The 27,277-nt window shown below is 44.9% G+C and overlaps 4 protein-coding genes across 6 annotated transcripts; all 4 read right to left on the reverse strand.

The window, feature by feature from the left end:
* Window positions 1–557: 557 nt before the first annotated feature.
* On the reverse strand, window positions 558–12,442 carry LOC127770921 (glutamate receptor 3.1). Its single transcript, XM_052296692.1, has 21 exons — window positions 11,970–12,442; window positions 11,785–11,877; window positions 11,559–11,632; window positions 11,335–11,393; window positions 11,219–11,267; window positions 10,598–10,692; window positions 9,759–9,793; window positions 9,589–9,690; window positions 9,111–9,169; window positions 8,856–9,030; window positions 7,893–8,066; window positions 7,594–7,705; window positions 7,418–7,475; window positions 7,219–7,324; window positions 6,687–6,884; window positions 4,200–4,503; window positions 2,748–4,099; window positions 2,393–2,670; window positions 2,215–2,246; window positions 1,708–2,114; window positions 558–1,207 (listed from the first exon to the last, which is right to left on the reverse strand). Exons 1-21 carry the CDS (start codon window positions 12,348–12,350, stop codon window positions 719–721), a joined length of 4,632 nt encoding a protein of 1,543 aa, XP_052152652.1. The 5' UTR covers window positions 12,351–12,442; the 3' UTR covers window positions 558–718.
* Window positions 12,443–12,558: 116 nt separating this feature from the next.
* On the reverse strand, window positions 12,559–15,873 carry LOC127771537 (uncharacterized protein At4g15970-like). 3 transcript variants are annotated; one of them, XM_052297460.1, is made up of 4 exons: window positions 15,563–15,873; window positions 14,147–14,512; window positions 13,441–13,859; window positions 12,559–13,315 (listed from the first exon to the last, which is right to left on the reverse strand). In XM_052297460.1, the coding sequence occupies exons 1-4, from the start codon at window positions 15,779–15,781 to the stop codon at window positions 13,294–13,296; spliced, it is 1,026 nt and encodes a 341-aa protein (XP_052153420.1). In that variant the 5' UTR covers window positions 15,782–15,873; the 3' UTR covers window positions 12,559–13,293. The 3 variants fall into 3 exon arrangements, with proteins under 3 accessions (XP_052153420.1, XP_052153419.1, XP_052153421.1); XM_052297459.1 differs by having other exon boundaries at window positions 13,441–13,922; XM_052297461.1 differs by having other exon boundaries at window positions 13,441–13,922; window positions 14,147–14,507; window positions 15,563–15,667.
* A 2,829-nt stretch (window positions 15,874–18,702) lies between these two features.
* LOC127769599 (uncharacterized) lies at window positions 18,703–20,502 on the reverse strand. The gene is made up of 5 exons (XM_052295194.1): window positions 20,119–20,502; window positions 19,948–20,027; window positions 19,396–19,471; window positions 19,198–19,326; window positions 18,703–19,113 (listed from the first exon to the last, which is right to left on the reverse strand). Exons 1-5 carry the CDS (start codon window positions 20,428–20,430, stop codon window positions 18,988–18,990), a joined length of 723 nt encoding a protein of 240 aa, XP_052151154.1. The 5' UTR covers window positions 20,431–20,502; the 3' UTR covers window positions 18,703–18,987.
* Window positions 20,503–22,778: 2,276 nt separating this feature from the next.
* LOC127772361 (FCS-Like Zinc finger 2-like) lies at window positions 22,779–25,052 on the reverse strand. The gene is made up of 2 exons (XM_052298394.1): window positions 24,595–25,052; window positions 22,779–23,421 (listed from the first exon to the last, which is right to left on the reverse strand). Exons 1-2 carry the CDS (start codon window positions 24,861–24,863, stop codon window positions 23,238–23,240), a joined length of 453 nt encoding a protein of 150 aa, XP_052154354.1. The 5' UTR covers window positions 24,864–25,052; the 3' UTR covers window positions 22,779–23,237.
* Window positions 25,053–27,277: the final 2,225 nt, after the last annotated feature.

Below are 27,277 nucleotides of genomic sequence, written 5' to 3' on the forward strand. Positions count from 1 at the left end.
AGGCCAGAGATACAGCCGAGTCCAAGCTGGTGGCCTTAACCTCTACTCCCTCCTCAGTCCAATAATACAAGGGATTTTAAGTTTTTATTTCTAACGTTTAATTACTCGTCTTATTCAAAAAATTTTGAAACTATTATTTATTTTATTTGTGACTTACTTTATTATCCACAGTACTTTAAGCATAACTTTTCATTTTTTATATTTGTAAAAAAAATTAAATAAGACGAACGGCCAAACGTTACAAACAAAAACTCAAAATCCCTTATACTGTGGGTCGGAGGGAGTACGAGTACAAGTGAGTCAGAATTTGTACAACTCTAGAGGCCCAAACTATCAATCCAGCCCAATCCATTTGCCAGATTCATGCCGTACAGTCTATGGACGCAATGCGGATTAACTTTATATCACTGACATATAAACATGTAACAAAGTGGATTAATATGTTATTAGTAACCCAAAGTTAGTGGCTTAAGGTAGAGGATATTGTTCCACAGTCTGTCCGTGAAATCACGCACCATGATAATAGTAGGTCGTGCCGTTTTAGTCGATCAAAATGCTACTCCAATGTGTTTCAGTATATTGCTATACCAGTGTTTCAGTAAGCGCCGGAGCGCAGCAAAAGTTCCAATGTGCTCCAATGTGCTTACGTATCTCTACAATTCTGCAGCACAAGGAGAGGTAAAGTAATTAACCTGAAAATTAACTAATTATCAAGGCTTTAGCATGAAGCGGTGGTGCTGCCGCTGCCGCTTGACGTGAAGCTGACGCCGCTCATGGACCCTCCGCTGCCGCCCAGACCAGCCGCCTTCTCCTTGGCCGCCCTCCGGATGTCGGCTTCCCGGCGGTCGGCGAAGGACAGGAAGGACTGGAGCTTGCTGCGCCGGGAGAGGGAGCGGCTGCCGTCGCTGGCGGACGGCTGCAGCGCAGCGGGGTCCTCCTCCGCGGCGTGGCGGGAGTACTGGTAGAAGAGGTTGCAGGCGTGTATGGCGAGGGCGAAGATGCAGGCGAGGCCGCAGATGAGGAACAGCGCCGAGAAGCTGTACACGTCCAGCCGGTCCGGATCCTGATCCAGCTCGCTGGCCTGCGACATGGACGACATGTCGCTCGCCAGCCACTTGTCGTGGATCCTCTGCAGGTCGCCGTTCTCCGACAGCTCCAGGATCGCCGTCGACAGGTCCACTGACAGCGGCGAGTCCCTCGGGAACGCCTAACAATAATCGTACACACGTTTTGCATGAGATGAGAAAAAAAAAAGCATGGAACTCACTATCAAAAGGAAAGTGTTTTCATCTCCCCGAAGATATCAATCATTTCTTGCATATCATCTAAATAGTTATAAAAAAATATTTTTTTAATAATATAGATTTATAAAACATATCACTCTAGAATAATGCAAGTGTAAATTCAACCTCTGCAAGTTATAATAAAATAACAAACTTATCTAAAAAAATAATAATAAAACAACAAGTATAACTACGAACAATAACAAGTATAATTGCAAGTATGTTAACTATTTTTAGTTTAATTTGTTTCTTTTGAACTTGAAGTGATCAAATTTAACCATGGGTGTTATTAATTTTTTTAAAAAAACTTAATGGTTATTTAGTTGACATGTAAGAAAAAAATGTAAGAAAAGATAGATGTCCCCTGAATTAGATAATCCATCTCCCACTGTCAAACTGTGAGAGAAAAAAGAGGAGAACTCACGAAGCCCCAGCCGCTCTTGGTGAACTCGGAGCCCACGACGGCGAACTTTGGGTTCTGATACAAGAAGAGCTCAATGTACGGGCGCTCGTCGACGATGGCCGCAACGCCTCCTTTGCTGGGGCCAAGGTCAAGTGCCTTCTTGTACTCCTCTGGTGAGCCGAGCGCCTTAAGCCTCGAGTGGGCAACGCCGAGCTCCTGGGCGAGGTAGTTCTCCGCGAAGGACCCGACCTGAAACCCGATGGGAACGTCGCTGGTGATCAAGCTATCGATCCCGGTGATCGGCGACGTGAGCTGCTGCACGGTGAGTATGGAGGTCAGGCTGGCAGTGTAGCTCGACTGGATGATCAGAACGACGAACAGCCATATGATGATCACGAAGCGGCCGAGAGTGCTCCTGGTGTCCTCTCCTGTATAAACATAGAAGAAAGAGTAGCTCCTATGAGCTGGAAAATTCCATCATGGTTATTGAAAATGTCGAGAATGTGATAAGCTGTGCGTTTCACTCACTGTGTGCGAAAAACAGAGTTGAGAAACTGAACCTGCAAAGTAAGTAGAACATGAAGTGTCAGGCAAATAAAACCAGTTCATCGTCCAAGAATCTGGATAATGGTGACAGAAAACATGGAATGATATTTGCAGGAATTGTACACGCGATAAATACAAACTGACGAAATTATAGCCTTACCAGAACACAGTAATAAGCTGTTTCGCAGGAGGGCCACGGAATTCATCATTGATTCTATGTTCAAGCATCCAAACTACTGTCCCTATGATAAGAAAGAACAGTCCAGTGACGGTCCACATCTTGATCGTGAATGGCTGCAGAAAGGCCCATCCACCCGAGTTCTGCCTCTTAACAGAGGTAAGGACCACAAGCCCAGACGACACATATGGCTGAGTGAAATCAACAACCTTTGTTCGATTTGTGACGATAGCTACATCGCCTACCACAGCATCAAAGTCCTAGCCATGAAAGATACACATAAACCAATCAATCATAAGCTGATAAGCATGATGCAAGTTTCAGAATTAGGACTTACATCTGTTATAATTTTATTGATAAGCTCCGAATAGCTTGGATTCTCCCTGTTGTTCCCAAAAGGTACAAACCTATACGGAACTGGATATGCTAACAAGTTTATTGCAGCGACAAACACATCAATACAGAGTCCCCGCACCATTCCAGTTTCACTATCAACTGATACAAATTGACGGTAACTTACCCTATCGGGAACTCCAATCTTTATCTCATTTCCATTGTTAGGAAAAACCCATCCCCGAGGCTTATTTATAGTCTCACCTGGCCAGATCACATCATGAAGTTTTTGAGTTTCTCTAGTACGATTTGCTGGTTTCTTGTAGAGAGTCTCAGGAGATATAACTGATAGCCCAGAATAGTTGGACCAGTAACCAACTGTCCGCAAACCAGATCCTACTATGCTGACAATGTCATATGCAGGCTGGATAAGATTACCACCTGAATCAAATTTTACTGGGCCAGTTGCACCCAAGAAGTCTACCTGGTGGATTTTTTCTAGTAGCAGCTGTCCGCCGTCAAAGACACTCAATGCTTCCAAATTCAACCCTCTTCCTGAAATTTCATTTAGTTTGGGGTCAGGAGAGAAAGAAATGTTTCCGCCACTATTGAAAAATGCATCCAGCGCATGAGCAAGCATCCAGACAGTATCATAAGCATACAGGCCATAAGTACTAAGCAAGAATCTGCTGTGACCACTATCCTCCTTAAGCAATTCACTCCATTTTGAAGACAACATACTCTTCCTTCTGGTATTTTCAGTGTGGTGACGCAATGTAAGAACACCCTGCATTGTGCTCAGTAATCCAATGTCGAGATGTACCGATGGATCAAGGTATGAAGTGAGCCAATCTGTTGCAATCCACGCATACCCATTGGATACCATGCCAAGTTTGAGTGCTTGTTGGAAAACCACAAGTCCAGAGTCGGGATTCGCATGCAGGATGATGACCCGAGACTCCATCATTGCAACCTTGATCAGCACATCAGCTATTTCATTGTTGCTTGCTCCTGGCCTAAATGGAGCTTTATACAGGATCTTAGATCGCCTCTTGGAAAGTTCATCGCCTAAAGAGGATATTGCATTTCTTCCATAATCATTATCCACAAATATGGTTGTCACTTGCTTCCACCCATAATACTCAACTAAGTCAGCAACAGCAGTCATTTGAAATTGATCACTGACGGTAGTCCGCACAAAGAACGGATACTCAAGTGACGAAAGAGTTGGATCAGTTGCAGAAAAGGACATCAGAGGTACGTGGAGTTCATTTGCAAGATGAGAAAGGACATGGGCGGTGGTAGAAGACAATGGGCCGATGATTGCCACTGTATCTTTCTCCATGAATTGCAAGGCTGACAAATGCAAAGAAGAAGAAGAAACTAGTTATGTTTTATACCATGTGGTAACATAAGTCCGCTTGACTGAGTGGCAGAAAAAGCACGAATGGATTACCTTGCACAATGCCAAGAAAGCGATTGCAACTGGAATCATGCATATGAAGATCCAGCTTTGTTCCCGGAAGGATATTCGAATCATTGTTGATGTCATTGACAGCAGCAAGGACGGCAACTGCGGCAACTCTCCCAATTGTTGAATTCCTTGCGAACTGAGCTCCAATTCTCACTGCATCGGGCCTCCCAGAGATGTTTTGGCTTTGTGCGCAGGAACACAGACAACAGAAAATACTGAACAGATAGAAAATGAACTTCATGGTGACAAAGTGACCTAGAGGATTAATGTAGTGCTCTTTTGGAATTCATCCTTCAACGTAACAACGCACATGCTGGAATAACCGAGGAAAAATTCCTGACGATGCCTGTTAAGCACAGGTATAGCGTTACAGATTAGAAAGCGAGAATACCAGGTTACAGAGGAGCACAAATCATTAAATAAATAAGAACTGAGGTCCAACAGGCAACAGAACCAAAAGGGACATTCCTCGAGAAAAAGCACTTGCAAGGAACCACCAAAAAAACAAAAGATAAAAGAACCAGAAGAAGAGCAGCTGAGATGAACTCAACTACTAACTTTTTAATGAGCTATAGAGGGGCAAGAACATCGGAGTATGAAGTTGAAGAGGGAAACCAATCTTCTTTTCAGGAATAAGAAAGTGTGGCACATACAGCTTAAACAAACAAATCCCCATGGAACTGAACCTCTCCCCTTTCCCCTTTTCTTTATGTGGATTCAGGTACAGTTCCTCTTACCATTTGGGTCTGAAGCAACCTCTTATTGGTAGGTAGTTGCTTCTGCTCGGATGACACGAGATAGCTGTGAAGAACTAGCAGCCCGTGTGAACAGGAGCAATTCTGGTGACCTCCCGAAGCCTCACCAAATGTGCCACTGCAGCGGGTTCTGTTTCTCAAGACCTCGCTTGCAGTTCGCCTAGCTATATCATGGCAACTGTTTGGAGCCCAGATACTAAAATGGGTTAATGACCGCCTGAAATGTTACGACTGAGTGTCCCTACTCCCTAGGTGTCACTTTCTCAGGCCAAGTACGATCATTACCCCCCTTTTTTTTTCAGAAAATATTCAGGCCCTCACATCAAACATGTGGTTGGAACTTGGAAGACGAAAGCGTACCGATGGTAAATGCATCTACATTCTACATCGCTTTTACACATGTGATATATGTAATACGGAGTAATACTGGTTTGTATGAATTTGTGGTAGAGCATTCGTTATCTGCGTACCTGTCAAATCTCGTCAGGTCGAATCATTCACAGGGACGGAAGGACCCCACCCCCGTGCGCGTCAGCGCGTGAAGAACAAACTCTCTTCGACACACACAAAAACAAACAAACAAACAAATGAGCTTAAGTATAAACGATGAGGAGATGAGTTTCTGTGCAAAGATATCTGCAGATATCGAGCTTAAGCATTCGGATGGCCAAGATAGTTTGACGATCCAAACCCACATACGTACCTGAAAAAGGTCAAGAACAACAACATCAGTACAATGACTTGGTGATAAACAACACAAGCTGATTTGTTCACTGAAGACACGACGTTGGGCCCGGCAATCACATCTGACAGCGAAGAAATTTGTAGCATCCTCGTTAAATTTCCGGATCCTATCACGGTCATTTAGGTCTTGGATCCTTTGCACATGGCTTGCAGCAACTCTTCCGAGTTCTGAGAACGACGTGCTCCTTTGAATGTGTTCTTTCCTGGTGTACGCATTCCGTTAACTAACACACAATAAAGACTAGTCAGCATAGATATTTCAGAAGCGTCTTTCTTAAGTTCTGATAGAAAGCGTCTTTCTGAAGTTCGGATAGAAAGGAACAAGAACGGACCATCTGAATTGCTTCCGAAGACGCCGATCATCTCAATGTAGATGTCCGGGTAGTCTCAAGCATTCTAAAGTCTAAACCATATTGCAGATTGTTTTTCTCAAAAGTCAAAACAACACGAGTATAATGCACAAAAAGTCCAAACGACACGAGTATAATGCACAAAACCAGTATATTGCAGACCGTTTTCCTCAAAAGTCAAAACAAAATGAGTACTACCACAGTAGTATCCAGCCTGTTCCATTAAGAGAATTATTGGCAAGAAGATAGGCCCACAGAGGATCATTCCAACAAAGGATCCACGGAGATGGATTAAATATTGATTTTATCCACAATCTGCACGCATGATTGAGCTAAATGGCATTTACTCTAGAGTTGATAACTTTCAAGGCTACATCTTTCACTGGTAGTAGTAATCAGAGCAAAAGATTACCCGCGTAATTCATACTTCACTCCTTTCAGTTCAAAACTTGCAACACTGGTGGACTGTTAAAAACAACTTAATTTCATAATTGTTTCCAATATGTTAAAAAAACAAAATGAAACTAAAATGGTAGGCCATACAGCAGGTCCATTGGTCCCCCTCTTAAACGGTCCAAAACTTGGATCAAGATGTTACACCCTGTCTGGGCCCCTACTCAGGTCTCCATCCGCAACCTTTTGGCGGGCGAGCTGTTGCTAATATCTACCGTACTGATCCCATTGCCTTCTACACTAGTTTCTGCCATGTTTTTGAATTGATCCCTAAAAGTCCATCCAGGAAAATCTGACTCTTGAAATAAACAAGTTGGTGTAGTTCTGTAGAAAGCAAGGGGAACTTGTTTTATCCGCCGTCGTACCTACAATTCAAAACCAGGGTTGGTAGATTTTTAGTAAATTCCAGTGATTATTTAATAATAGACACTCAAATGGCAGCGGATAAGACAAGTGACAAGACTAAACTTTGGTTTAACAATAACTCCAAAAACAAGCAGGTTTGTTGGTTTCATTTCAATAGAAAAAACCATGCAAACATGGTTCATATGTATATGCATAGAACACATGGTGAAATCTAGTGAAAGGTACGCTGGATGTAACATATCCCTAATATTTTGCATTGGTGTAAAATACATGTGCATGCATACAGGCATACATACGAGGGTGAGTATAGTGTAAGGTATCGGACAGACAAACCTCATCTCTGAAAACTGTTGCGTAGGAGCCTGAACTAAAGTCCGTTATTTTCATCTCAGTAGTTTTGGCCCGAACAGTGAGATCATTTTCAAGTGAAGCAACGAATCTGACAATAGTTAACAGTATCACAATAAATGAGCTAAACAATCAAACAAGAAATGTAGATGTCATAGAAACAGGGCATCAAGCTTCCCGGTACCTTGAAACAGCAGGAGAGTAATGATGGCGCAGTGTGTCTATTTCCCATAGAGAACTTCCTGTTGTGCATTTTCAAGTATTAGTACATGGTATGCAGAAAACCACTGACAACTTAGGAATTCAGGATTGCAAAGAAATGAAATGAAGAAAAATATGTTTGATACAGGTATCACTTACGCATTGCACCAGACTTTGCAGGGTCAGTCTCTTCATTGTTGAAAGGATCAGCGCCAACCTTCTTACGTTGACTAGCTTCGTTAGCGATTTCAGAATCATTTGCATCAATTTCCTGAAAATTATTCAGAAGAGCAATACAAACAGCTTACAGAACAACACAAAAAAGAACATAGAATGTGGACTACATGAACATGATGCCATTCACTTTGTTGGCACAAAGTGGCTGCCCAGGGAAGGATATCAATCAGCAGCTACTATATATTATATATATGCACCAAAGGGTACAACAAGTAACATACCCAATGGACCAAAAAATTTATTGACGGGTGCCTCCGCAGTAGATTGTGAATTAAAGCAATAATAATAAGAGCGCCAGCAGGTGGAACTGAAAGGGTTAGTCTACTCAATCTTTTTGCAAACGCGGCAGCAAGATATGCAGGAAGATATGAAGATTTCAGACATGCATCCAGAAGCTGCAATTTTAAAAAAAAGTCAAAATGTAAAAAGGAAATCCATAATAGATGGTAAGAATAATAAAATAATCCTTAAAAAAAGAAATATGCACAAAAAAAAATCTCATATTAACTTGTATTATCGAGTTGATTCATGGATTGAAGATTGGTGGTTCATAGCTCAAACATATGGGTGACAATTTAGTGCCTTGATTCGCTTAGTTGCACCCATGAGTCTACATGAATTAAGGGTGTCAAGTGCCATCTCTTTTTCCACAACCACAATTTATAGAATGTCACTCAATGGCTGCAAGTTGTGGCTTAAGAGAATAAAGCGAGTGACAAACAATGCCAAAGCAGGTGGCAAACATACCCCTCCTTGGTTCCCATTATCCAATCCGATGGATATTAAAAAGACCACAGGTGTATTTGGATGTGGGAGGCTGCAGGCATCAGGTTAGTCAACAAGTCTAATGTGCCATAACTGGTATAAACCTTTTGCATGATTAGTTCTCTTTTTAGCTATCACATCAAGATTGGGTATTCTGCTACTGTACCGCCTGACGAGTGATTACTGCCTAAGACCTAACCAAGTATATTACGGATTGCTGGAAAATGGATATCTACAAAAATTAGATTTATAGAAATCCTACAGAACGCCTTCAAAAACGTGATGCTGGGTGTGGCAGTCATTTTATTAAGACGATAGAAAGTGTTGGTGGAGTAACAGTCCAAGCTGCAATCAGTTTACACTTGACATGACTTGATTAACAGATGATAATGCCACATCATATTTACTGAGATACTTACTTGCAAGAAAACTGCCCGATGTTTCGCCATGAAAACAGCAGGAGTCAGTAATGCATAGAGTTTGTCATAGAATTTTGGATATTCCAGGCCATGTTGTGTCATAAGAATGAAAAGACCACTTAGGGCCATCACACTGATAACACCACCAATGTCATATGATCTAGTCAAGAAATCACTTCAACACCAAAATACAGAGGTTATGAGAATTCTATTAATGGTGTCAAACAAATATGCAGATCAAATGGAATAACCTACCACAAGATGGCCGGGTTCGACATTGAAGGAATTACATTCTTATGAATTGTTGCAAGGACCTGCAATTTATAGATCATCACTGCTCAGTACTCGCAGTTAATGTGCACTAAAAGAAGGCAGTATCACAAAACAAGACCAAAATTCTTAGTGTGGCAACAGCAAACAACAAAATTTGTTGAACAAATAGTTACATCACCCTAATTGGCCATTGAATTATTACAGTACTCCAAGTAAACTAAGTCCATAAGGCTACATGTAAATAAGTAAATTACATCCTCGGAAAAATTGCTGTTGCAAGAGTGCTCATGCAACACTTATACCATTCATAAAAAGTTAAAGATGAAGCAATTGAGACCAATTGCTACTTATTGTAGAATGTTGAAAGGGCGAAGGTCTGGTTTCAAGCCAAGAAAAAAAAAAGAGAGAGATAGCAGCATCACATCATTTCTAATTGCTTTAAGATAAATTAGAGATTAACCTCCTTGTACACATCAAGCGGAAGTGGCAGCTTGAGAAAGGATATCCAGGCTTTGCTGAACTTTGATTTGAGTTTTTTGTTAATGTAAGTAGCAGAGCAGTCCTGCAGAACGTTAAAGCTTAGTCACTAGGCAAAGTTGCAGTTTACTTCATGAAGTGTATATGAAGTACCTCAGATGAGTTCTTTTCTCCTTTGGAAGAAAGGCCTTCACAAACAAAAAAGAGAAGTCAGAATAAAATCACTATTCCAACAATGTTGCATAGCAAAGACCAACAAATGAAAAGGAGCGGAGATGGATAAGTGAAGTAGGCAAGTAGAACATTCAAAAGGAACAATGACTATGAGACATGTGGGTGTCTTTGTGACAGAGAATTCAACAATTACAGAAAGTAGGGGTGGGCGTCCAGGTTCTTCGGTTCGATTTTTACCGCTTGGTGGATTTTTGGCTTTTAAGAAACACCAACCGATCTCATCAGGGAAAAACCAAACTACTTCGATTCGGTTTTGTTTTTTTTACTAAAGAAACCGACCGAACAATCTGCTTCCGCCCCACCTATGTGTGATGGCCATTGGGCAGTCGTCTGCCAGATCCCACAAGGGTCCGCTGCTTGAATCATGCGAAGGCGTGTGCGTGGAGCCACCGTCAGCAAAAATCATGCGACGAAAGGGCACGGTCTCCCACGTGCTCTATCTGTTGAGAACACTGTCCTCGGTTTTATCAGGAGGCTCGGTTTATAGGAGATTTACGGGAGATAAGTACTGATCTTCCAACCAAACACCGAAGCAGCCAATTATAAAAACCAAACCTGCCACCAGACAAACTGCTACTTAAGTTCGTTCAGCCTTCAGTTAATGGTTTATATCTGCCTACCCCTAACAGAAAATGGGTCTCAAGGTTCTTCAATAGATAAGGACATACATGAAAAAGGGAATGCAATGTATAAAAGGACAACTGTAAGTATTTTTACATACTGGAAAATAGAGCCTTCAAAAGAGTCAAGAGACTCACCAACAGTACTCCACATATTAAACTTTGACTCCTGAAAATCCAAGGCAGGAATATGCGCCAAAGTATTGTATATATTGCGTACATAAATAGTGCCTCTGTTAAAGCAAGAGAGAAGATCAGAAGAATATAAATGGGACTAAGAAAGTTGTTAAAAACTAGAAATGTATAAACATTGGCAAATCACACTAGAAGTGTTTTATGGGATATCTAAATCAAACAATTACACGATCAAAATAATTCACAACATAGATCAGTACCTGCAAGTCTTCAAATGATATTGCAGGGGTAAAAATTTGAAAAGCACATGCCATTGTACTTTCCAAGAACACACCAACGCAGAAATGCAAGCATGAAGTACAAGCAACACATCAGAGTACCAATTGTTCCTTAACAGGCAGAGATGGATCACATGAACATGTAAAACAACAACAAAGCTTTCCCAGCTTACCTTTTTCTTTCGAAGCAATACTGCAAAACATTTGCGTGCAGGCATTTGAAACGCTCATTTAATGCAATGCACAATGGTATATTGGTTGGATCTTACCATAGGTAATACTATGAATTTATGATCACAATCATCAAATCTTAATATATGTATCATGTAAAAGAGCTTAAGCATACCTGTCTTCTGGCCCATCATCGCCACTATGCAAGCCACTCTTTTCAGAACCTGATAAGAATAGAATGAGGTAACTAGTTTGTAATAAGTTATATTTTTTAACGAGAGAGGGTATTACCGGTGGCTTTATTGCCTATACTGCTGGCGATCTTGTCTAAGCTAGTGTAAGTGAAGTAACTACAGAAGCAAATGGAGAAAACAATTAAGTATATTACAATAAAACATTAAAAAAATGCATGGTAGAAATACTGCAGAACAAGTTAGCAAAGCACTCAAGGTAAGATTATCAGGACCAGATACTAAAGTACAGCAAAAATTACTCAAAAGGTGACCACGACATACCAAACATCAGTGTATATGAAGTACTTTGGTCCAAGCAACTCTAGCAAAGGATCAATTGAGTCGGTAGCATGAATCTGCACAAAAACAGGCAAACTTAGCAGCAAGCGAACAGTAAAAACTAGTCCACGAGTTCACTTCTCAGCCAAACCACCCCTAAATACTGCTAGTATTATAGTATTTCCCCAATTTCACACCGATGCAACAGCATGAGAGGATAAAAACTCACCAAATTGTGGATAAACTTGTGGTAAATTGCCGACTGGAATCTCCCATCCTTGCCCAGCTTCACGAAATCCATGAGCGCATCAAGTGCCAGATCCTACAGTGAACAAAGGAGCATGCTAATCGAACCATTCACCATCAAACCATCAACCGAGCACACAAATGAATAGGTGCTGCAGCAGCACTCACCCTGATTGCATCATCACTGTGCGGAGACACGGTGAGCTCGACGAGCGCCGCAACGAGCTCGTCGAAACGCTTCCGCAACCAGGACCTAAACACGAGCTCGGGGTCTGCATCCCCCGCGGCCGCGGCGGCCGTGGCGGCGGCGGAGGGGATGGAAGGGAGGAGGGGCACGAAGAACGACTGGAGCGAGATGAGCGCCTCCAGCGCGAGGTCCAGCGGCGCGGAGGGGGAGAGGAGCGCGAGGAGGGTGGGGGCGTGGTTGAGGTTGGCGCGCGACGAGAGGAGCTCCTCGCCAAGCGTCTTCACCTCCCCTAGGGTTAGAGCTCCGGTTTTGGACCTCCGCTTCTTACTTCCCGCCGCCGTCGCCGACGACGATCTCCCCATGGCTGGACGAGCGCGCGCGTGGGGGAGGAGGCGGCGGCGAGGCGAGGGGACGAGGTGCGGCCGGGCGGCGAGGCTGGGGAGAGGAATTGTTCGCGGACGCGGGTTCTGGGGTTTATTGACGGATGACACTGGCAACTGGGTCCCATATGTCAGTTAGGGCCATAAGGCAAAGGCCTAGAATGAAGGAAAATGGGTCTGTAATTCGGCCCCATGGGCTATGCCACAGGCCCAAAATATTACCCCTCGCCAACAATTTCGGTCTAGAGTCCGCCCAATTACTTGATCTGGCCCAAGGATGGCTCACCCAGTTATGCAGCTTTCAATATGCTTTGCAAAGGTGCACGGTACTCGGCGGCTTGGCGTGCATCTAGCCATCTAACACAGCTGAACTTGAATTCATATTTGAAAATCGCGAGACTAGGCCATTCATTTTTTTCATATTTCATACATCTATCCATCTAACAAAATTGTTCTAACACAGGAAAAAAAAGAGCATCCAGTTTTCAAACTTACCTATGAAATCAACCAGGATATACATTCTTTTTTTTCCATTTTACTCTTCACAGATCCATTGCAGCAGTCTTGCTTTTCAAGACGGTGTAATTGCTTCAGTTTTCCTTGAAGAAGCAGGCACTCCTTTTCTCGTAGCCAAATGAAGCTGGTTGTCACTGAAGTCTGAAGGCCCGTTCGGTACAGCCAGCGGAGCTGAGGAGCAGTGGTAAGGCCGCTCCATCCTTGTAGTGTATTTTTCCAGAGCGGTCCGGCAACTCCGCTCTATATTGTCAAGGATCTCCAAAGTGTTTGGCAAAACTTACCGCGACCTTTCAATCAGAATCTCGTCACACTGTTTAGATGTTTAGCTGAAGGTTCTTTCGGGGGGAAGGCAGAGCGCTTTCGGCGGGCTTCACCATTTTCATTTCTTTTTGCTGTCCATAAGGACGTTTTATTGGTGTGACCAAGAAAGGCTGCCAAAAAAAATGCTCAGATGCAACATGAAAACAATGTGAAAGAAAGATTTTAGTTGAACTTCATTTAATTGTATTTTCCATTTGAAACAATCTAAATTGGATTTCAAGGTTGGTTCTAATACCTGCAATTTTGCGGCACCCTCCATGCCAATGCACTCAATCTTTTCAAGCTTGGAGGTAAGGACAAATAACTCCTCCAATCTTCCATCATAACTCTTAGATCATGTACCTTGCTTTGCAGTCCAATGCAACAGTTAGCGTGCATGGTGCAAACTTTGTTTAGATCTCTGCTTGGTTCACAAAATCCACCAAAGTATGAAGTACTCAAAAACTTAATTTTCAGTCCAATGTCTGAAACATAAGGGTCGTGCTTGATGACATTAAATACATCCTGATCATGAAGGCCAGGATATCTCAATCGTGAGGAATACCAGAAACCGTAAAACTCTATGCTTCGTTCATTTGATTTCACGTAGTTGAAGCCTCCATTAGCAATGTTTCTCAGATCAGTTGCATTCCCAAAATAGTGGTCACAAGCAATCTGAAAATCGCCATCAGGATAAAAATAAGGAAACGGACTGCGAAACCACATGATATCTGCATCCTGAAATTTATCAAAATAAATGGAAAATAAGTATATGAAAGTGACAACCAAAAGACACCTCCATTTCATCATTGTTTTGAAACAACTAGCAACCATATTATGAACAAAAGAAAATAGTAATCTCATCATGGTTAGTAACAAAGCCGAATCACTTGCTGTTGGAATTTGCAAAATGGGAATAACTATTTATCAATGGTGACTGAACTGCATGCAACAGAATTTACCGAGAATATGAAGCTAAAACCACTTTCCAGGACCAGCCGCAAGAAATCTATCCTTTTCCACATCATCTCCAGATACCCAGAAGTCAAGAACCTCTTCTCCTCAGAGAAATCCACACCATCAGTTCCGAGAGCAAAGCAATAAGGATGGATCTTGAGACATTGCTTGTAAGCATTCCAATCAAATGCTATAATGACAAGATGGTTTAGAAGTGAACTTGTTCTAACACCAGATCGAAAACTGTCAATGAATAGGTCTATCACTGAGCCAGGAGAAGCCCATGCAGAATTAAGAGTGGTCAATATAACCGTGTTATCTCCCATTGAGGCTTTCTGCAGGACTTGCTGGAGTTTCAGATCTTGACTGTCCTAGAAGGATACCATTAAATAAAAGGAGAAAGTTAACTGAAAAGTGGCCGCACAAATGATCACATAAAAAGTAGTTCAAAAATTAAGATGGTTATTCTGAATTTGGACTATTAGGGCCTAGGGGACAATGGATACATGAAACATACAGCTAAAATGAAATCTGAAATGTAACATTGACAGCTAAGATAAACAATAAAAAAACTTAGTGTCATTATTACTTTCTTAAATTTTCCTAAAGTCCTGCAATCAAAAGCCATGTTGGCCTTTCAATTGCCAACCTAGTCAATTGTTCAATGTGAAAACATCCGTTAATAATCAGCTGAAACAAAGCAAATATGTAAGGTACCAAACTTTCTGACATTACTATGGTGGAGAAAAACAGTAATCTACTTCTCTTACAAAATTCAATGAAGTTATCCACATGTCAATGACACCTAGAGCAGACACTACCGCGTCAGTAACATCTACTCCCACCGTCCCAAACAGAGGGAGTATTTCACTAGGTGGAAGTGATTCCCATGTTCAAACTGAAAAACAGATTGGAAGGTTCTGGCTATCACATATGTGTTCACTGTTCTTCTGTCTTTTAACACAACAACACCATCTGCATTTACTCGTGTGTGTTTACTATAACATCTAAACCCAACTGGATAGAATTGCTTCATCCCAAGATAAACCCTTCAAGATAACACATCTCTAGTGCAGCCACTACTAAGTATTGTGAACACAATATGTCATTACGCATTGGCAGTAACAGCTCTAAATTAGACTACACTACACGAGATCGCAAAATCCAACCACATGAACTGATCATAAATGAATCCACGAACAACACCGCACTGCGAACTTATTAAACCCTGCCTGACATTCACAAAACTAAGAGGAGAGGACCAATGTTTTTTTTTCTCCTTTTTGAGCAGAAGTACTACCAAAATTTATCGTTGTTCGTTCATGGTTTAACAGTGGATATCATTCCAGTTCCAGAGCAGTTACACTAAAAACTGGGAACCAAACGAACGCCATCAGTAGGAAGGGAGGGGGCAGGATTACTAGATCATCATCCCGGGCGGCGCCGTCCTCCTCGGATGCGTCGAGCGAAGGCAGCGGGTCCCACTCCCACGAGTCGTGCAGCGACCGCGACACGGGGCCACGGTACAGCACGGCGAAGGGCAGCGCGACGAGGATGGCGAGGAAGAGCGCCGCGGCGGCTCGCTGGAGGGAGCGCGGGCGCGGGCGCGCGGCGGAGGGCCTGCGCGGAGGCCTCTCCATGTCGGGATTCGGAGAAAAAGGTGGCGGTGGAGACCGGTGGTGGGCTGGTGACGCCGGTGGTGGTTTGCCGTGGAGAAGAGAATGGGCAGAGAGCGGCACGGACTGATGTGGAATGCCTAAAGTATAGTAAAGTACGCGGACTGACTCGTGGCTATTCGTACTCAGTATCAACCGCCTAATTTAATTGATGAGTAAAATACACTGACGGCTAGGGGTGGAAACGAGCCTAGCCTCGGCTCGTGAAAGCTTGGCAAAGAACAGGCTTGGATTGGCTCAGCTTAATTAACTAAACGAACTAAAACAGTAGCTTGGCTCGGCTCGTTTCAAAAGCTCGAGCCAGCTCGAGCCGGCTTATGATGCTAGCAGTAAGTAAACACTACAACAACAATCAATCAATTTTCAACAAGTAAATGTCAAGTATGCATCAGGATCAAACTCCTACAGGTCATGTAGGCCTCAAATAATGCAAATTGCAATGCAGTAGCAAGAACAACTAAAAAAGAATGAAGTATAGCACTAAGAGTAACACAGAGTCACAGATACATCATACATACACTACTGGTACGACAATTTTGATTTATTTGCCTTAATCTTTCTGTCATCAATTCATCACGCATATACTACACGTACTATTGCTCCACAATCACAAGACCAATAGACCACAAGTGCACAGACCACAACATGCTATTGCTACATGCATAAGAAAAATAAGAAAACACATCCCAAAAACTCTTCATCCTGGGCTCGTCGCAGCGAAAACTGCCATCGGTGGGTTGGTGTCTCGGCGAGGTGATGGACAACATCGAGTCAGGGAAGGTCGGCGCAGGGAGCGTCGAGCGGTGCTGGGGAGGAAAGCACGGGGGAGGGAGGCGGCGCAAGGAGTCTCGTGCGGTCACGCCCTAGGCCTCGAGCGGTGTCACCTGTTGCGCGCGCGCGTTGAAAGGCGGTGGACTCGGTGTGACGGGCTGGCGGCGTGAGAAGGGGTCTAGGGAAGGAAATGACGAGGGAGTAGGAGAGGAACGGTGAGGTTAGGGTTTTTCATGGGCCAAATCAGCTGTTAATGGGCTAGGCCATTTTTTTCACAAGCTCGACAAGCTTCATGAGCGGCTTGCGAGCAGCTTGGGCTCGGCTCGATTTAGAAGCGAGCCATGGAGGCAGCTCGAGCTCGGCTCGTTTAGTTTTCAAGCCGAGCCAAGCTTTACGAGCTCAAGCCAAGCCCGAGCTAAGCTCACGAGCCCGAGCTTTTTATCCACCCCTACTGACAGCGAGTACTCACTAAGATCCATGTACTTACAAAACACGTATCGAAATTCGTAAACTTGATTTAATATCTCATCCCGGTCCAAAACCTTATTTGACCGTGGTCTTGCCTACGTGGCATACTACATGGATGATGACATGTAATTTTTTTTAATTTTTTCTCCCTTTCGCCGCCGGCCTGTCAGGGCCTTCTTCCTCCTCCGACCGGCAACCGCCATGGACACCCCTCCTGTGCACGTCGCTCCCCACGACGTCGTTGTCCTCGCGCCTTCCCGACTCGTCTGCACGTGCAGGGGACACGGTCATCGCCCACCTCCCCCACTTCCCCACACAAACCGGCGGCTGACCCAAGCCGCCCGAGATATTGTCGCCGCCTTCCCCTCCCGCTTCAAATCTGCTCGGCCTGGGCACGATTCCAGCCTCCCAAGGATATAATGTCCACCCCTGCTCCCCTCCACCATTTTCCCCAACTCCCCGAGCTCATCGTACCCTCTATCGCATCCTCCATGCCGCTCCCTCTCGCCACCGTCTTCCGGCCACGCGTCGCCGACACCCTAGCCACCGTCGTGCTAAGCGGAGGAATAAGATAAAAGAAGATGAGGAAAAAGAAAACGGGGAAAAAGGGAAAAAAAAAAGGGCCATGTCATCGTCCACATGGTGTGCCACGTAGGAAAGACCACGGTCAAACGAGACTTTGGACCAGGATGATACAATAAACCAAGTTTAGAGATCTCGATGTGCGTTTTGCAAGTTCGTGGACCTAAATGAAACCTTATGATAAGTTTAAGAACCGCTGGTGCATTTTACTCTTGGTTGATTAATCGGATGGTAAGCACAGAATTTGGCTTGAACAATGAGTTTGATGTATGCATTTTAAACTGTTTTTTGTTTTGAAGCATCAAACAATTGGCTAGATGTCGCGTGGTTATGTCAATCAACGAATACGATGAGACCCAGTGGCTAGTGTGATATGAAACTGATGCGCAATAGCAGCAAAATGGACAGAACGGAAGAACATACTAGTGGCCGCAGGTGCATTTCGACATCAATATTCACGATTGGCATCCAGGAACAAATGCTCGAACACGGCAACATGCCAACACCTCACTGAGTCCTCACTTATCCTCCTTTCCGAACCTTCCAAACCGGGAAAAAAAAATCTTCATCTAAAACGTGGTATTCGCATCATCCTGTGTACAATTTAGTTTTCACAGTGATTTGCTATGAAACGGAACACGCGGAAACGTACCAAAGACCTGCCCTCCCCGATGAACAAAGCTAGCTAACATCTACCATCGTTTGGCTTATTCAGGAAATAAGTCAAACCGCATATTTGTAAATAAAAAATAATTTGTAAATAAAATTTATATATATATATATATATATATATGTGTGTGTGTTTTTAACTATCTAAAACAAGGATTAAAAATAAACTTCGATGAAAAAACCCCGAAATCAACTCCAAATTTAAAGTTAAAAATTTAAATTTTGGTTGATAGGCATAAGCATAAGCGGAAAGATGAGGCTTCAGGAGTCCATGACAACGTATGATCAAAGGTGCTCACAGTAATCAACAACAGCCAAGCAAGCTAGGGAAGCAGGCAGCGGTTTGTTCTGAGTTCTAACCACCGGATGAGAGAGAGACAAACCAGGCATAAAGCTACAGACAACAAGCATGCAACGTTAATTATTCTTGCTGAATGCTACAGACAACAAACAAAACATAATTTGCAGAAACCTGAAAACAGCAGGTGCCTCACTCTGATCAGCCTGGTTGCCTGCTTGATCCAACAACTCGTGGTCGTGGACTAACTTGGAAACTAACTACACCTAAGCCTAATTTGACATACTGCACATCGGTTTTGCAAGCAGCCACAGGAGTTTTCCACAAGGATGTGGATCTTCCTTAAACAGCTTGACAAGAGAAAGGACGACACTGTTTGAGTTCAGTTCCAATCTGATTTGTTTTGTTTCTCGTCGTTGGGCTCATCAAGTCTCCTTTTGAAGATATCTGAATTACGAAGCTTTTCTCTAGATTCATGTGCTGATGGAATTCTCCTGTTACCGCTGCCCTGAACCATTGTAGGAGAAGATTGCCAAAATTTAGTTGAATAGAGATTCATAACATCAGATTATAAAGTTCATTTATATTGTACCGTTCTGATTGATTTTCCCTTGTTTCTATGTTGAACATCCTCCTTCAGAGCACTAGGGAAAATAAGCCTCCAAGCTCTCTGAACAAACCTGAAGGTCTCGATATCACCAGTCCTGATGCTTGCCTCTAGCTGCAAGGGAAAAAATATCAGCAAAGAAGCTATAGCTTGCCAGAATACTGGAATTGCTTGCTCACTGACCTGAACATGGAGAATGCAGGCAAAGATGCTAGCTATAGGTAACCAGCTCTCTTCGGGCGACAGTGATAAATTTGTTCTGAAAATTGATGGTAGTTTTTGTTGGTTACCTTAGCAGACAGCATGAGTCCAGTATCTAATAAGACAGGAAAACTCCATAAAGTGTAGAACAGTCCATATAAAACAAGATCAACCAACATACATGGTTCAGTGGTTCCCCATAATTTCACGTGAAACACTCAAGCAATTTGATCTTACTCGAAGGAGGCCCAAGAGATTATTGTCCTCAAGACTATTTTTTTATAGATTCTACAATCGGATCGTTATTACAAGCATTTTCTCAACCAGAGAAGATCCAGTGATAAGTAACACTACTAACAGCTACCCAAGACGCCATACATTACAAAGTGGAGGTCTAATTGGTCATTGCAAAAGTGTTGGTCATGATCAAATTAAGCCAACACAGCAAACAAACTCAATTAATCCCAGTGCATAGCCACATCCAGCATGACAAAGGGTAACCTTATTAGCAGTTCATAGTTTGGAATTTCAAACCTCAGATAAGGAGCCAAGTATGCAGCGGCGTAGAACAGATAACGCCGCTTCCCGCTGTCCAGCCACGCGAAGATCCAGCTCTAATCGTGAAGTAAAAGACAAAAAAAAGAAGGGGTCAAATCTAAGTAGAAGGAACAAAGAGGGGCAGCAAGACTATCCTTAAACTCTCACCAGCCAGTTGAAGTAAGGCAGCAAGGAGATGATCCCCATGACGCCCATCCTCGTGTCCGTCGCGCCAAACTCCCCTTCCTCCTCGTCGTCATCTCGTCGGCCTCTCGACGTCGGAAGCACGAGGGAGGCTAGCACGCAAGCGCCGATGGCGGCGGCGAACGGCGCGTCCTTATGCAGGTCAGCCCGGCAGGCCAAAGCACGCCGCCGCAGGCGCGGGCGCAGAGGGTGCGTCACTCCTCCGCCTCCTCCATGGGAGGTGCTCAGGCGGGCGCGGCGGAAGGGCGGGCGGAGGGCGGCGGCGGCGGCTAGCATCGGGGTTGGCGTTGCTGGGAGAGCAGGGCAGAGCAAACCAGGCAAGGTTGGTAAGGGAAAGCCCCTTTCCGCCTTCGACGGATGTGGAAAGCTAAAGTTTACGCCTTCAAGAGGCGATCGCGCATCCTAGTCCTAGTTGCCGATTAATCCCTCACACGGGCCATGAGTTTTGGGCCAGAAAACAAACTCCGAACGGTCCAATTAATTATTGTCGGGCCTAGACTTCAGAGCCATTTAATGCCCAGCCTGTCCAATCCCTGGTCAATGGGCCTCACCATCAATATCGGTCCATCCCTGCTGTTGCGGCAGAGTTGCACACTACCGAGTCATGGTTGACGCCATCCATGACTTTGACAAAAAGGCACCCATCCACTTGTCCACATCCACGAACGTAGCCGTAGGAGCAATGGAGCATAGTGCTGAACACTGCAAGTATATTCGCGCGAGACAGTTCAGTTCACCAACGGTCCATTTGGTTGGAGGGAGTTTTTAGGAGGGATTGGGAGTTTAGAGGGATGAGGCTGTTAACTGTTTTGTTTGATTGGAAGACATGGGAATTTTGGTGAGATGAGGATGGGGAATTGAGAAATGAACTCCCTCCTTTTCAATACCTGGGTAAGAGTGGTAATTGGGAGGGAATTCCTCCTTTACTTTGCCTAAACAAATCTCAGCTAACCGTTTCCATTAATGACCTAATCTCTAACTAAACTCCCTGTCAATTTTCCACCACCTCTGCCAAACAAGATGTTGGGAATAAAAATCAAATTCCCATCTTAATCTCACCAACAATTCTCTCGTGAAAACTCTCAATCCCTTTCCCTCAAGTTGCCAAACAAGCCTCCATATCCTAGGGCAGTATTTGACAACCCAACGTTGCTACAAAATGTAATCTAGTTTGTCACGAACTCACTTACTCACAACAGTAACGTTTCGCAAAGCAACCGAAACGTTTAAACAAGTTGTCCGCAAGAGAAAAAAAAAAGGTCAACCCAACCACTCCGAGAAAAAGGTACTCCCCCCAAACCGGAGGAGATGACGCAAATGTGACCAAACTTTTGGTTCGTTGGTTGGTCGTTCTCCGCGGCGGAAGTGAGGTAGCGAGCGAGGCGGGCGTGCGGTGCGGTAGCAGTAAAAGGGAAGAGAGAGAAGGGGGGGGGGGGGGGGGGGGGGGCGCTGCCACCGACCAAAGCTTCGTCCTCGTGAACTCTGATCAAAGCATCGCAACCAACCAAGTGACCAACCCCTCCTCCTCCTCCTCCTCCCCGACGTCGTTTCACTTCAACGCACGCACGCTTTTTCTCTGAAGCGGGAGGCAGCAACAGCAAGCACATGGCCGTCGGCGCGCGCCCGCCCGCCTCTGCCTTTCCCCCGCCGGAAGCTTTCCCCGTTGTCCAGGCGCGTGGGAGACAGACAGGTGGGGCCGGCCGAATCGTTCCCTCTGATTTCCATTCCATAAAGTCTGTGCGGTTAGTGGAAAGGAAATCGTTCACCTCATCACATCACCTTCACCTCACCTGCTCGATCTGCACCTTCGCGTCAAGTGGCATTCAATTCCTTTCCTATTCTTCCACAAGGCTCGTGACGGACGGGAAAGAGAGAATTGAAGTGGCACTGTGGCAGCTGCAGTAGTGTAGTAAAATACAATACGGAGTACTACTATTCTACTCCGTACTCTAATCTACTCGTACTACTAGTACAGTGCAGTGGTACATAGGAACTATCTCCATTTTAAAAAAAACAACTTACAATAGTGCATATGACGTCACATTTAGTGCTAAATTGGTTTTTTATAGAATAGGAGGAGTACTCCACTACCGGTAAATGCTAGGGGTCAAAGGGAGCGTAGCCTGGGAGAGGCTGTCGTTTAGCCTGCACTGTGAAACTGTGAATACGTCTGCTCTGCTGTCCTTCTAGATTTGGTCATGACTGTACGTTGTACTGCTAGTATTCTTTAATTGCCGATTGATTTGTTTTTGTCCTCGTCTCGTTGACACATCAGAGGATGAATGCCTTTTCTGTTTGCAGGTCAAGTGCTCGTAGTACTACGTATAACATCATTTTACTGTCTTAAGAGCCTATCATTTTACGGTGTGTATTTTGTTGAAATAGTATGTGATTGTGCATAAGTACATGTTTGAAAGTTTATGAGGTTCATGGTTCTACCATGAAAGTTCAGTGGTCATTTGATAAAAATATGCTTCCAATTGATTTTGGAGAATTGTACCGAGTTAAGGGTCAATAAACTGCTGCACATGCTCCATCAACCATAGCAACAAGCACACACAAGATCTTTCCTGAGCTTCCTGTCACAGCTCATACAAGATCTTCAACGAAAAGATTACAGTACATGAAAAAAAGTCAAGGATTCATTCGTCCATATGTCTATTTCTTCTATAGGCATATGTTTCCTCAGATTCATTAGAAAAAACCTTACACCTACCACAGTAATCAGCTACACGTAGGAAAAATTCACAACACCCCCAAGACGAAGGTCAGGAAACCCCCCTTGATAACACAGATTACAGAAAGCTGCAGTCAGCCAGTCACTCCTACTAATAACCAGCGCTGATCTTCCTTTCCATCCGTCTCTATACATCATCGATCACCGATATTAGGGAGGCGCTAACAAACACCACCAAAAGAGCAAAGGGGGTTTAAACAAAAACACAAACCCATATATGTAACTTTGTAAGTGATAGTTTTCTGGTGGTAAGGTGTGAGGATCATCTGGTCTTGGCTTGCGGGAAAACGAGCAGCACAATCCCGGAGGAGTTTCCTCACTTTCAGTCCCTCCTCCTTGTCAGTTGTCACCCGGCGAGGATCGAGCCGGCGCGAGCTTTCGGAGGCCTCGGAGTGGACTCCACCTCCCTGGGGTCGGGAGTACGTGGCGCCACCTTCTTGGAGATGTTCTTCTTCTCCTTCCTCTCGATCTCGTCGTCCATTTCGATCTGCTCCCTCCTGCACTCCTCGCTGCAGAACGGAATGTCCCCCCTGCTCAACCAAAGGATCCGTAGGATCATCAATTAGCAAACTTAGTGACATGAATGTGACAATAGCTACTGGCCTACCAGCTATAAAAGGACGAGGGAAATTACGTCGAAGAATTTCATTTAACAGAGAATCGATTCCATTATCTAAAAAAAGAAATTGCATTTCACTGTTTAACTGATAAGTCTTCAAACTAGTTACATGTCTGAATTATTTCTTCTTCTATGATATATCATGCTGTATTGCTGTACACGGTGTGTTCAAGTCACAACATCCAGTTTAAATAAGCTAACAAGCATTTTCTTTAACAGGAAAAATTCAAAGTCTTAAGATTCAGAAAGATCCAGTTAGGTTGCAGGTCCCTTTCATCAGAAGTTCCCGTGAGCACACATCAATGAACAATTAATTTTCTTACATGAAAAATTGAAAATAAATTCAAAAGGACGGCTCTCTTCGATAGCTGTATCCACCACCACCACTAGATCACAATTAAGAAAGAAACCAAAAGATCGGAGAACAAAAAATAGCTGCAGTTCGGTTCAATTCATCCACCTGTTCGAAACTAACATGGTTAAGCAGCAAAAACGTTCATTATTTTCGTTGGAAGGGGGAAAAAGAGCAAGAAATCGTCCGTGCCTAGCATCCAACTCCCTCCCGAATCAGACGCTTCATAAACAAAGAGCAAACAGTAGTTGGTATCTACTCTTGATGACAGCATGATCATAAATAAGCCCACCCACTAAGGATTTAATATATTCACGCGCCAAAGTAAACAAGAGCTTGTACGAACACAATATGAACGACAAAACCTTTACACCAACGCAAAATCCGGCAGAAGGGAAAAAACAAGTCGCATAATTTTCTCTTTTGAAGGATACTCGCACAAATTTCTTCCCTTCAGCTCAGAAGCGTAGCAACCTAACGCACCAATAAAAAAAACGGACGGTGCAGACGACAAAAAAAACCCTGAGAAATATGCACTAACTCTCACTTTTCCCGCAGGCTTCAGCTGGAATCAGCGGCAAAATTTCCTTTTCTTCATATACAAAACAAAGCTTCCAATGACGCCGGAGAAGTCCCGGCCACGGGACCCACCGCTACCAAATACACCAAACTAACCCAGCAGAAGAACACGAACCGAATCAGGCATCGGCGTCGAGCGGAGGGAGGGATTACCTGTACATGTAGATATCGCGGTTGCTGGCGAGCGGCTTCCGGCAGAGGAAGCAGGCCTCCAGGAAGTGCCCGTACGGCAGCAGCCCACCCGCTCCATCTCCTCCTCCTCCTCCACGCCAGCCACCCGCGCCCCCCACCACCAGCACGTCCTCCACGCCGGAGCTGACCAGCCGAGTCCACGCCGCCGCCGACGCGCCGCCACCGCCGATGGCCAGCGTGATCTCCCCTCGGCTCCCGCTCCCGCTGCCGCTCTCGCTCCCGGACTCCATCGGAGGGGAGGAGGCGACCCCGGAGGAGGAGGAGGAGGAGGAGGGATCCACCGGGGGGAGGGGAAATCTTCCGCGGCTTGTGGTTATTCGATTCGGTGGCGCACTCGATCTCCTCCTCGTCGTCGTGTTGGATTTGGGCCCGTCGCGAGGCGCGGGGACGGGGAGGTGTTCGTGCTGCTGCGTTTAAAGGGGAGACAGGCGGTGGGAGGTGGTTTTATTAAGGTTGAGGGGGAGAAAAGGGTGGGTGGAGGGCCCGTATGCGGGGCCCACCTGACGGTGTTGGCTAGTGGGATCCGTTGCCTTCTGGGCCCCGCACCGGCCTTCTTTTCTTTTTCGAGGGCTTTTAATTTCTTTTTGCTGTTTTTTCACGAGCGCTCCTTGCTTCTGTAAACGTGGGCCCATCTCGGGATCGCTAGGTCATGCGGGCCCCGCGGCGTTCTTTGACGCTGCTTTGGAGCCGAGCCCTGCTGGGGCCCACCGGTCAGTGAGATCCCAAGGAGTAGTGCTAGGATCTAGGAGTATCAGTCTAGGAGCTTCGCTTCGGCGTCTGTTGCAGGTTGGCGCACAGTCCTAGAGCTAGAGTCTTGCACCACCACACACGTCAGTGACTCATGCGAGGCCATGGGCGAGAGTGAGAGTCCCAGAAGCTCATGCTACTCGTCCGTGTGCCCCGAATTGGACCGGTAAAAATCCTTTGCTCCAGGCAGCAAACACATGAGGTGCGAGGGAGTAGTAATAGATGGCATTAATTTTTGTACTCCATCTTTCTCCCCAGGAAGCAGCAAATGCCATTCAATTCGCGCGTGATATTACGTCGCCCTTGTAGGTGGATTTGCAACGCATTTGCATCGCGTGTTTAGGGGTGTCCTGGCCCGGTTTAGGTCTAGTTCACACCAAACTTTCCCTCAACTTCCAACTAGAGATGGACAGGAAGCTACTTTCCCTCAACTCCCAACTAGGAGTGGACAGGAAGCTCGTGACTCGTTAGCTTGCTCGGCTCGTAACAAGCTCGGCTCGGCTCGTAACAAGCTCGGCTCATTTAAATTTCGTAACGAGCCGAGCTGGCTCTAAAGCTCGTTAGAGATAACGAGCCAGCTCGAGCTAGCTGCTCGCGAGCCTTAACGAGCTTTCATTAGCCAACAGCCCAACAACAGTAGGCCACAAAGACCACAAAGCCCATAGACGAATGGCCCATCATATAAGGACAACCCTAGCTGACCTACCACCACATGAGTCTCGCCCTCCTCTTCCTGTTCGCTCCGCCGCCACCCACCATCGCGAGTTTGCGACTCGCATCCCCTTTCCTCTTCTCTTCACTCCGCGCGGCGCCGCCAGCCCGCCACAGCGCCACCATCCTGTGCGCCACTGCCTCTCCGGATCTCCCTCTCCTCTTCACTCCACTGCTCCGCCGCCACCAATCCACTGTCGCTCTGCCGCTGCCAATCCACCTCCGCGCTAGGCACCAGCGCTCTAGCAGCGAGTGTCATGCGCTCGCGCCGCCGCTCATCGCCCACGATTCCACGACACCGCCCCACACCGCGCCACTCATCATCCACGTCCATGGTCCGGCGCGGGCTGTGTGGCTGCGCCGCCGGCTGCCATGGAGGATCAGGAGCTGCCTCAACCAGATCCCAGAGCAAATGCGCGATTTGTTGTTGTTGATCTTATATTCAGTACTTTAGTTCTTCAATTATAGGTCCAGTTTCAGCACCTCTTTGCACTTACCCCTGTGTATCTATTGAAAAAACTGTTTGGGTCGGTGTTTCAGGGCATTAGCTCACGAGCCAAACGAGCCAGCTCAAGCTTTGCAACGAGCCGAGCCGAGCTAGGTTTTTAGCTCGTTAACATAACGAGCCGAGCCGAGCCAGCTCGTTATCTTAACAAGCTCGACCGAGCCGAGCCGAGCTGGCTCGCTATCCACCGCTACTCCCAACTTTCCATCACATCACATCACATCCAAAACTTTCTTACACATATAAACTTATAACTTTTTTTTTTAAACTACCAACTTTTCCCAAACTTCTCCCCAATTTCACATAAGGGATGTAAAGTTTCAGCGTGTCACATCGGATATTATATAGGGTGTCGTATGAGGTGTTCAGGCACTAATAAAAAAAAGAATCCTTGAGTAAACCACGAGACGAATTTATTAAGCATGATTAATCTGTTATTAGCAAATATTTACTGTAGCACCACATTGTCAAATTATTTAGCAATTAGGCTTCAAAGATTCGTCTCATAAATTAGTCGTAATCCGTGTAATTATTTTTTTAGCCTATATTTAGTACTTTATGTAGGTGTTCAAATGTTCGATGTGATATGATGAAAATTTTTAGGGTGATATCTAAAGAAGGCCTAAAGCTTTTTCTTGTTTCATGGATAGGAAGTAAGAGTACTCCACGAGTTTAAAACGA

Source organism: Oryza glaberrima, chromosome 4, assembly GCF_000147395.1.
Source record: "Oryza glaberrima chromosome 4, OglaRS2, whole genome shotgun sequence".
In the NCBI taxonomy this organism is placed as follows: domain Eukaryota; kingdom Viridiplantae; phylum Streptophyta; class Magnoliopsida; order Poales; family Poaceae; genus Oryza; species Oryza glaberrima.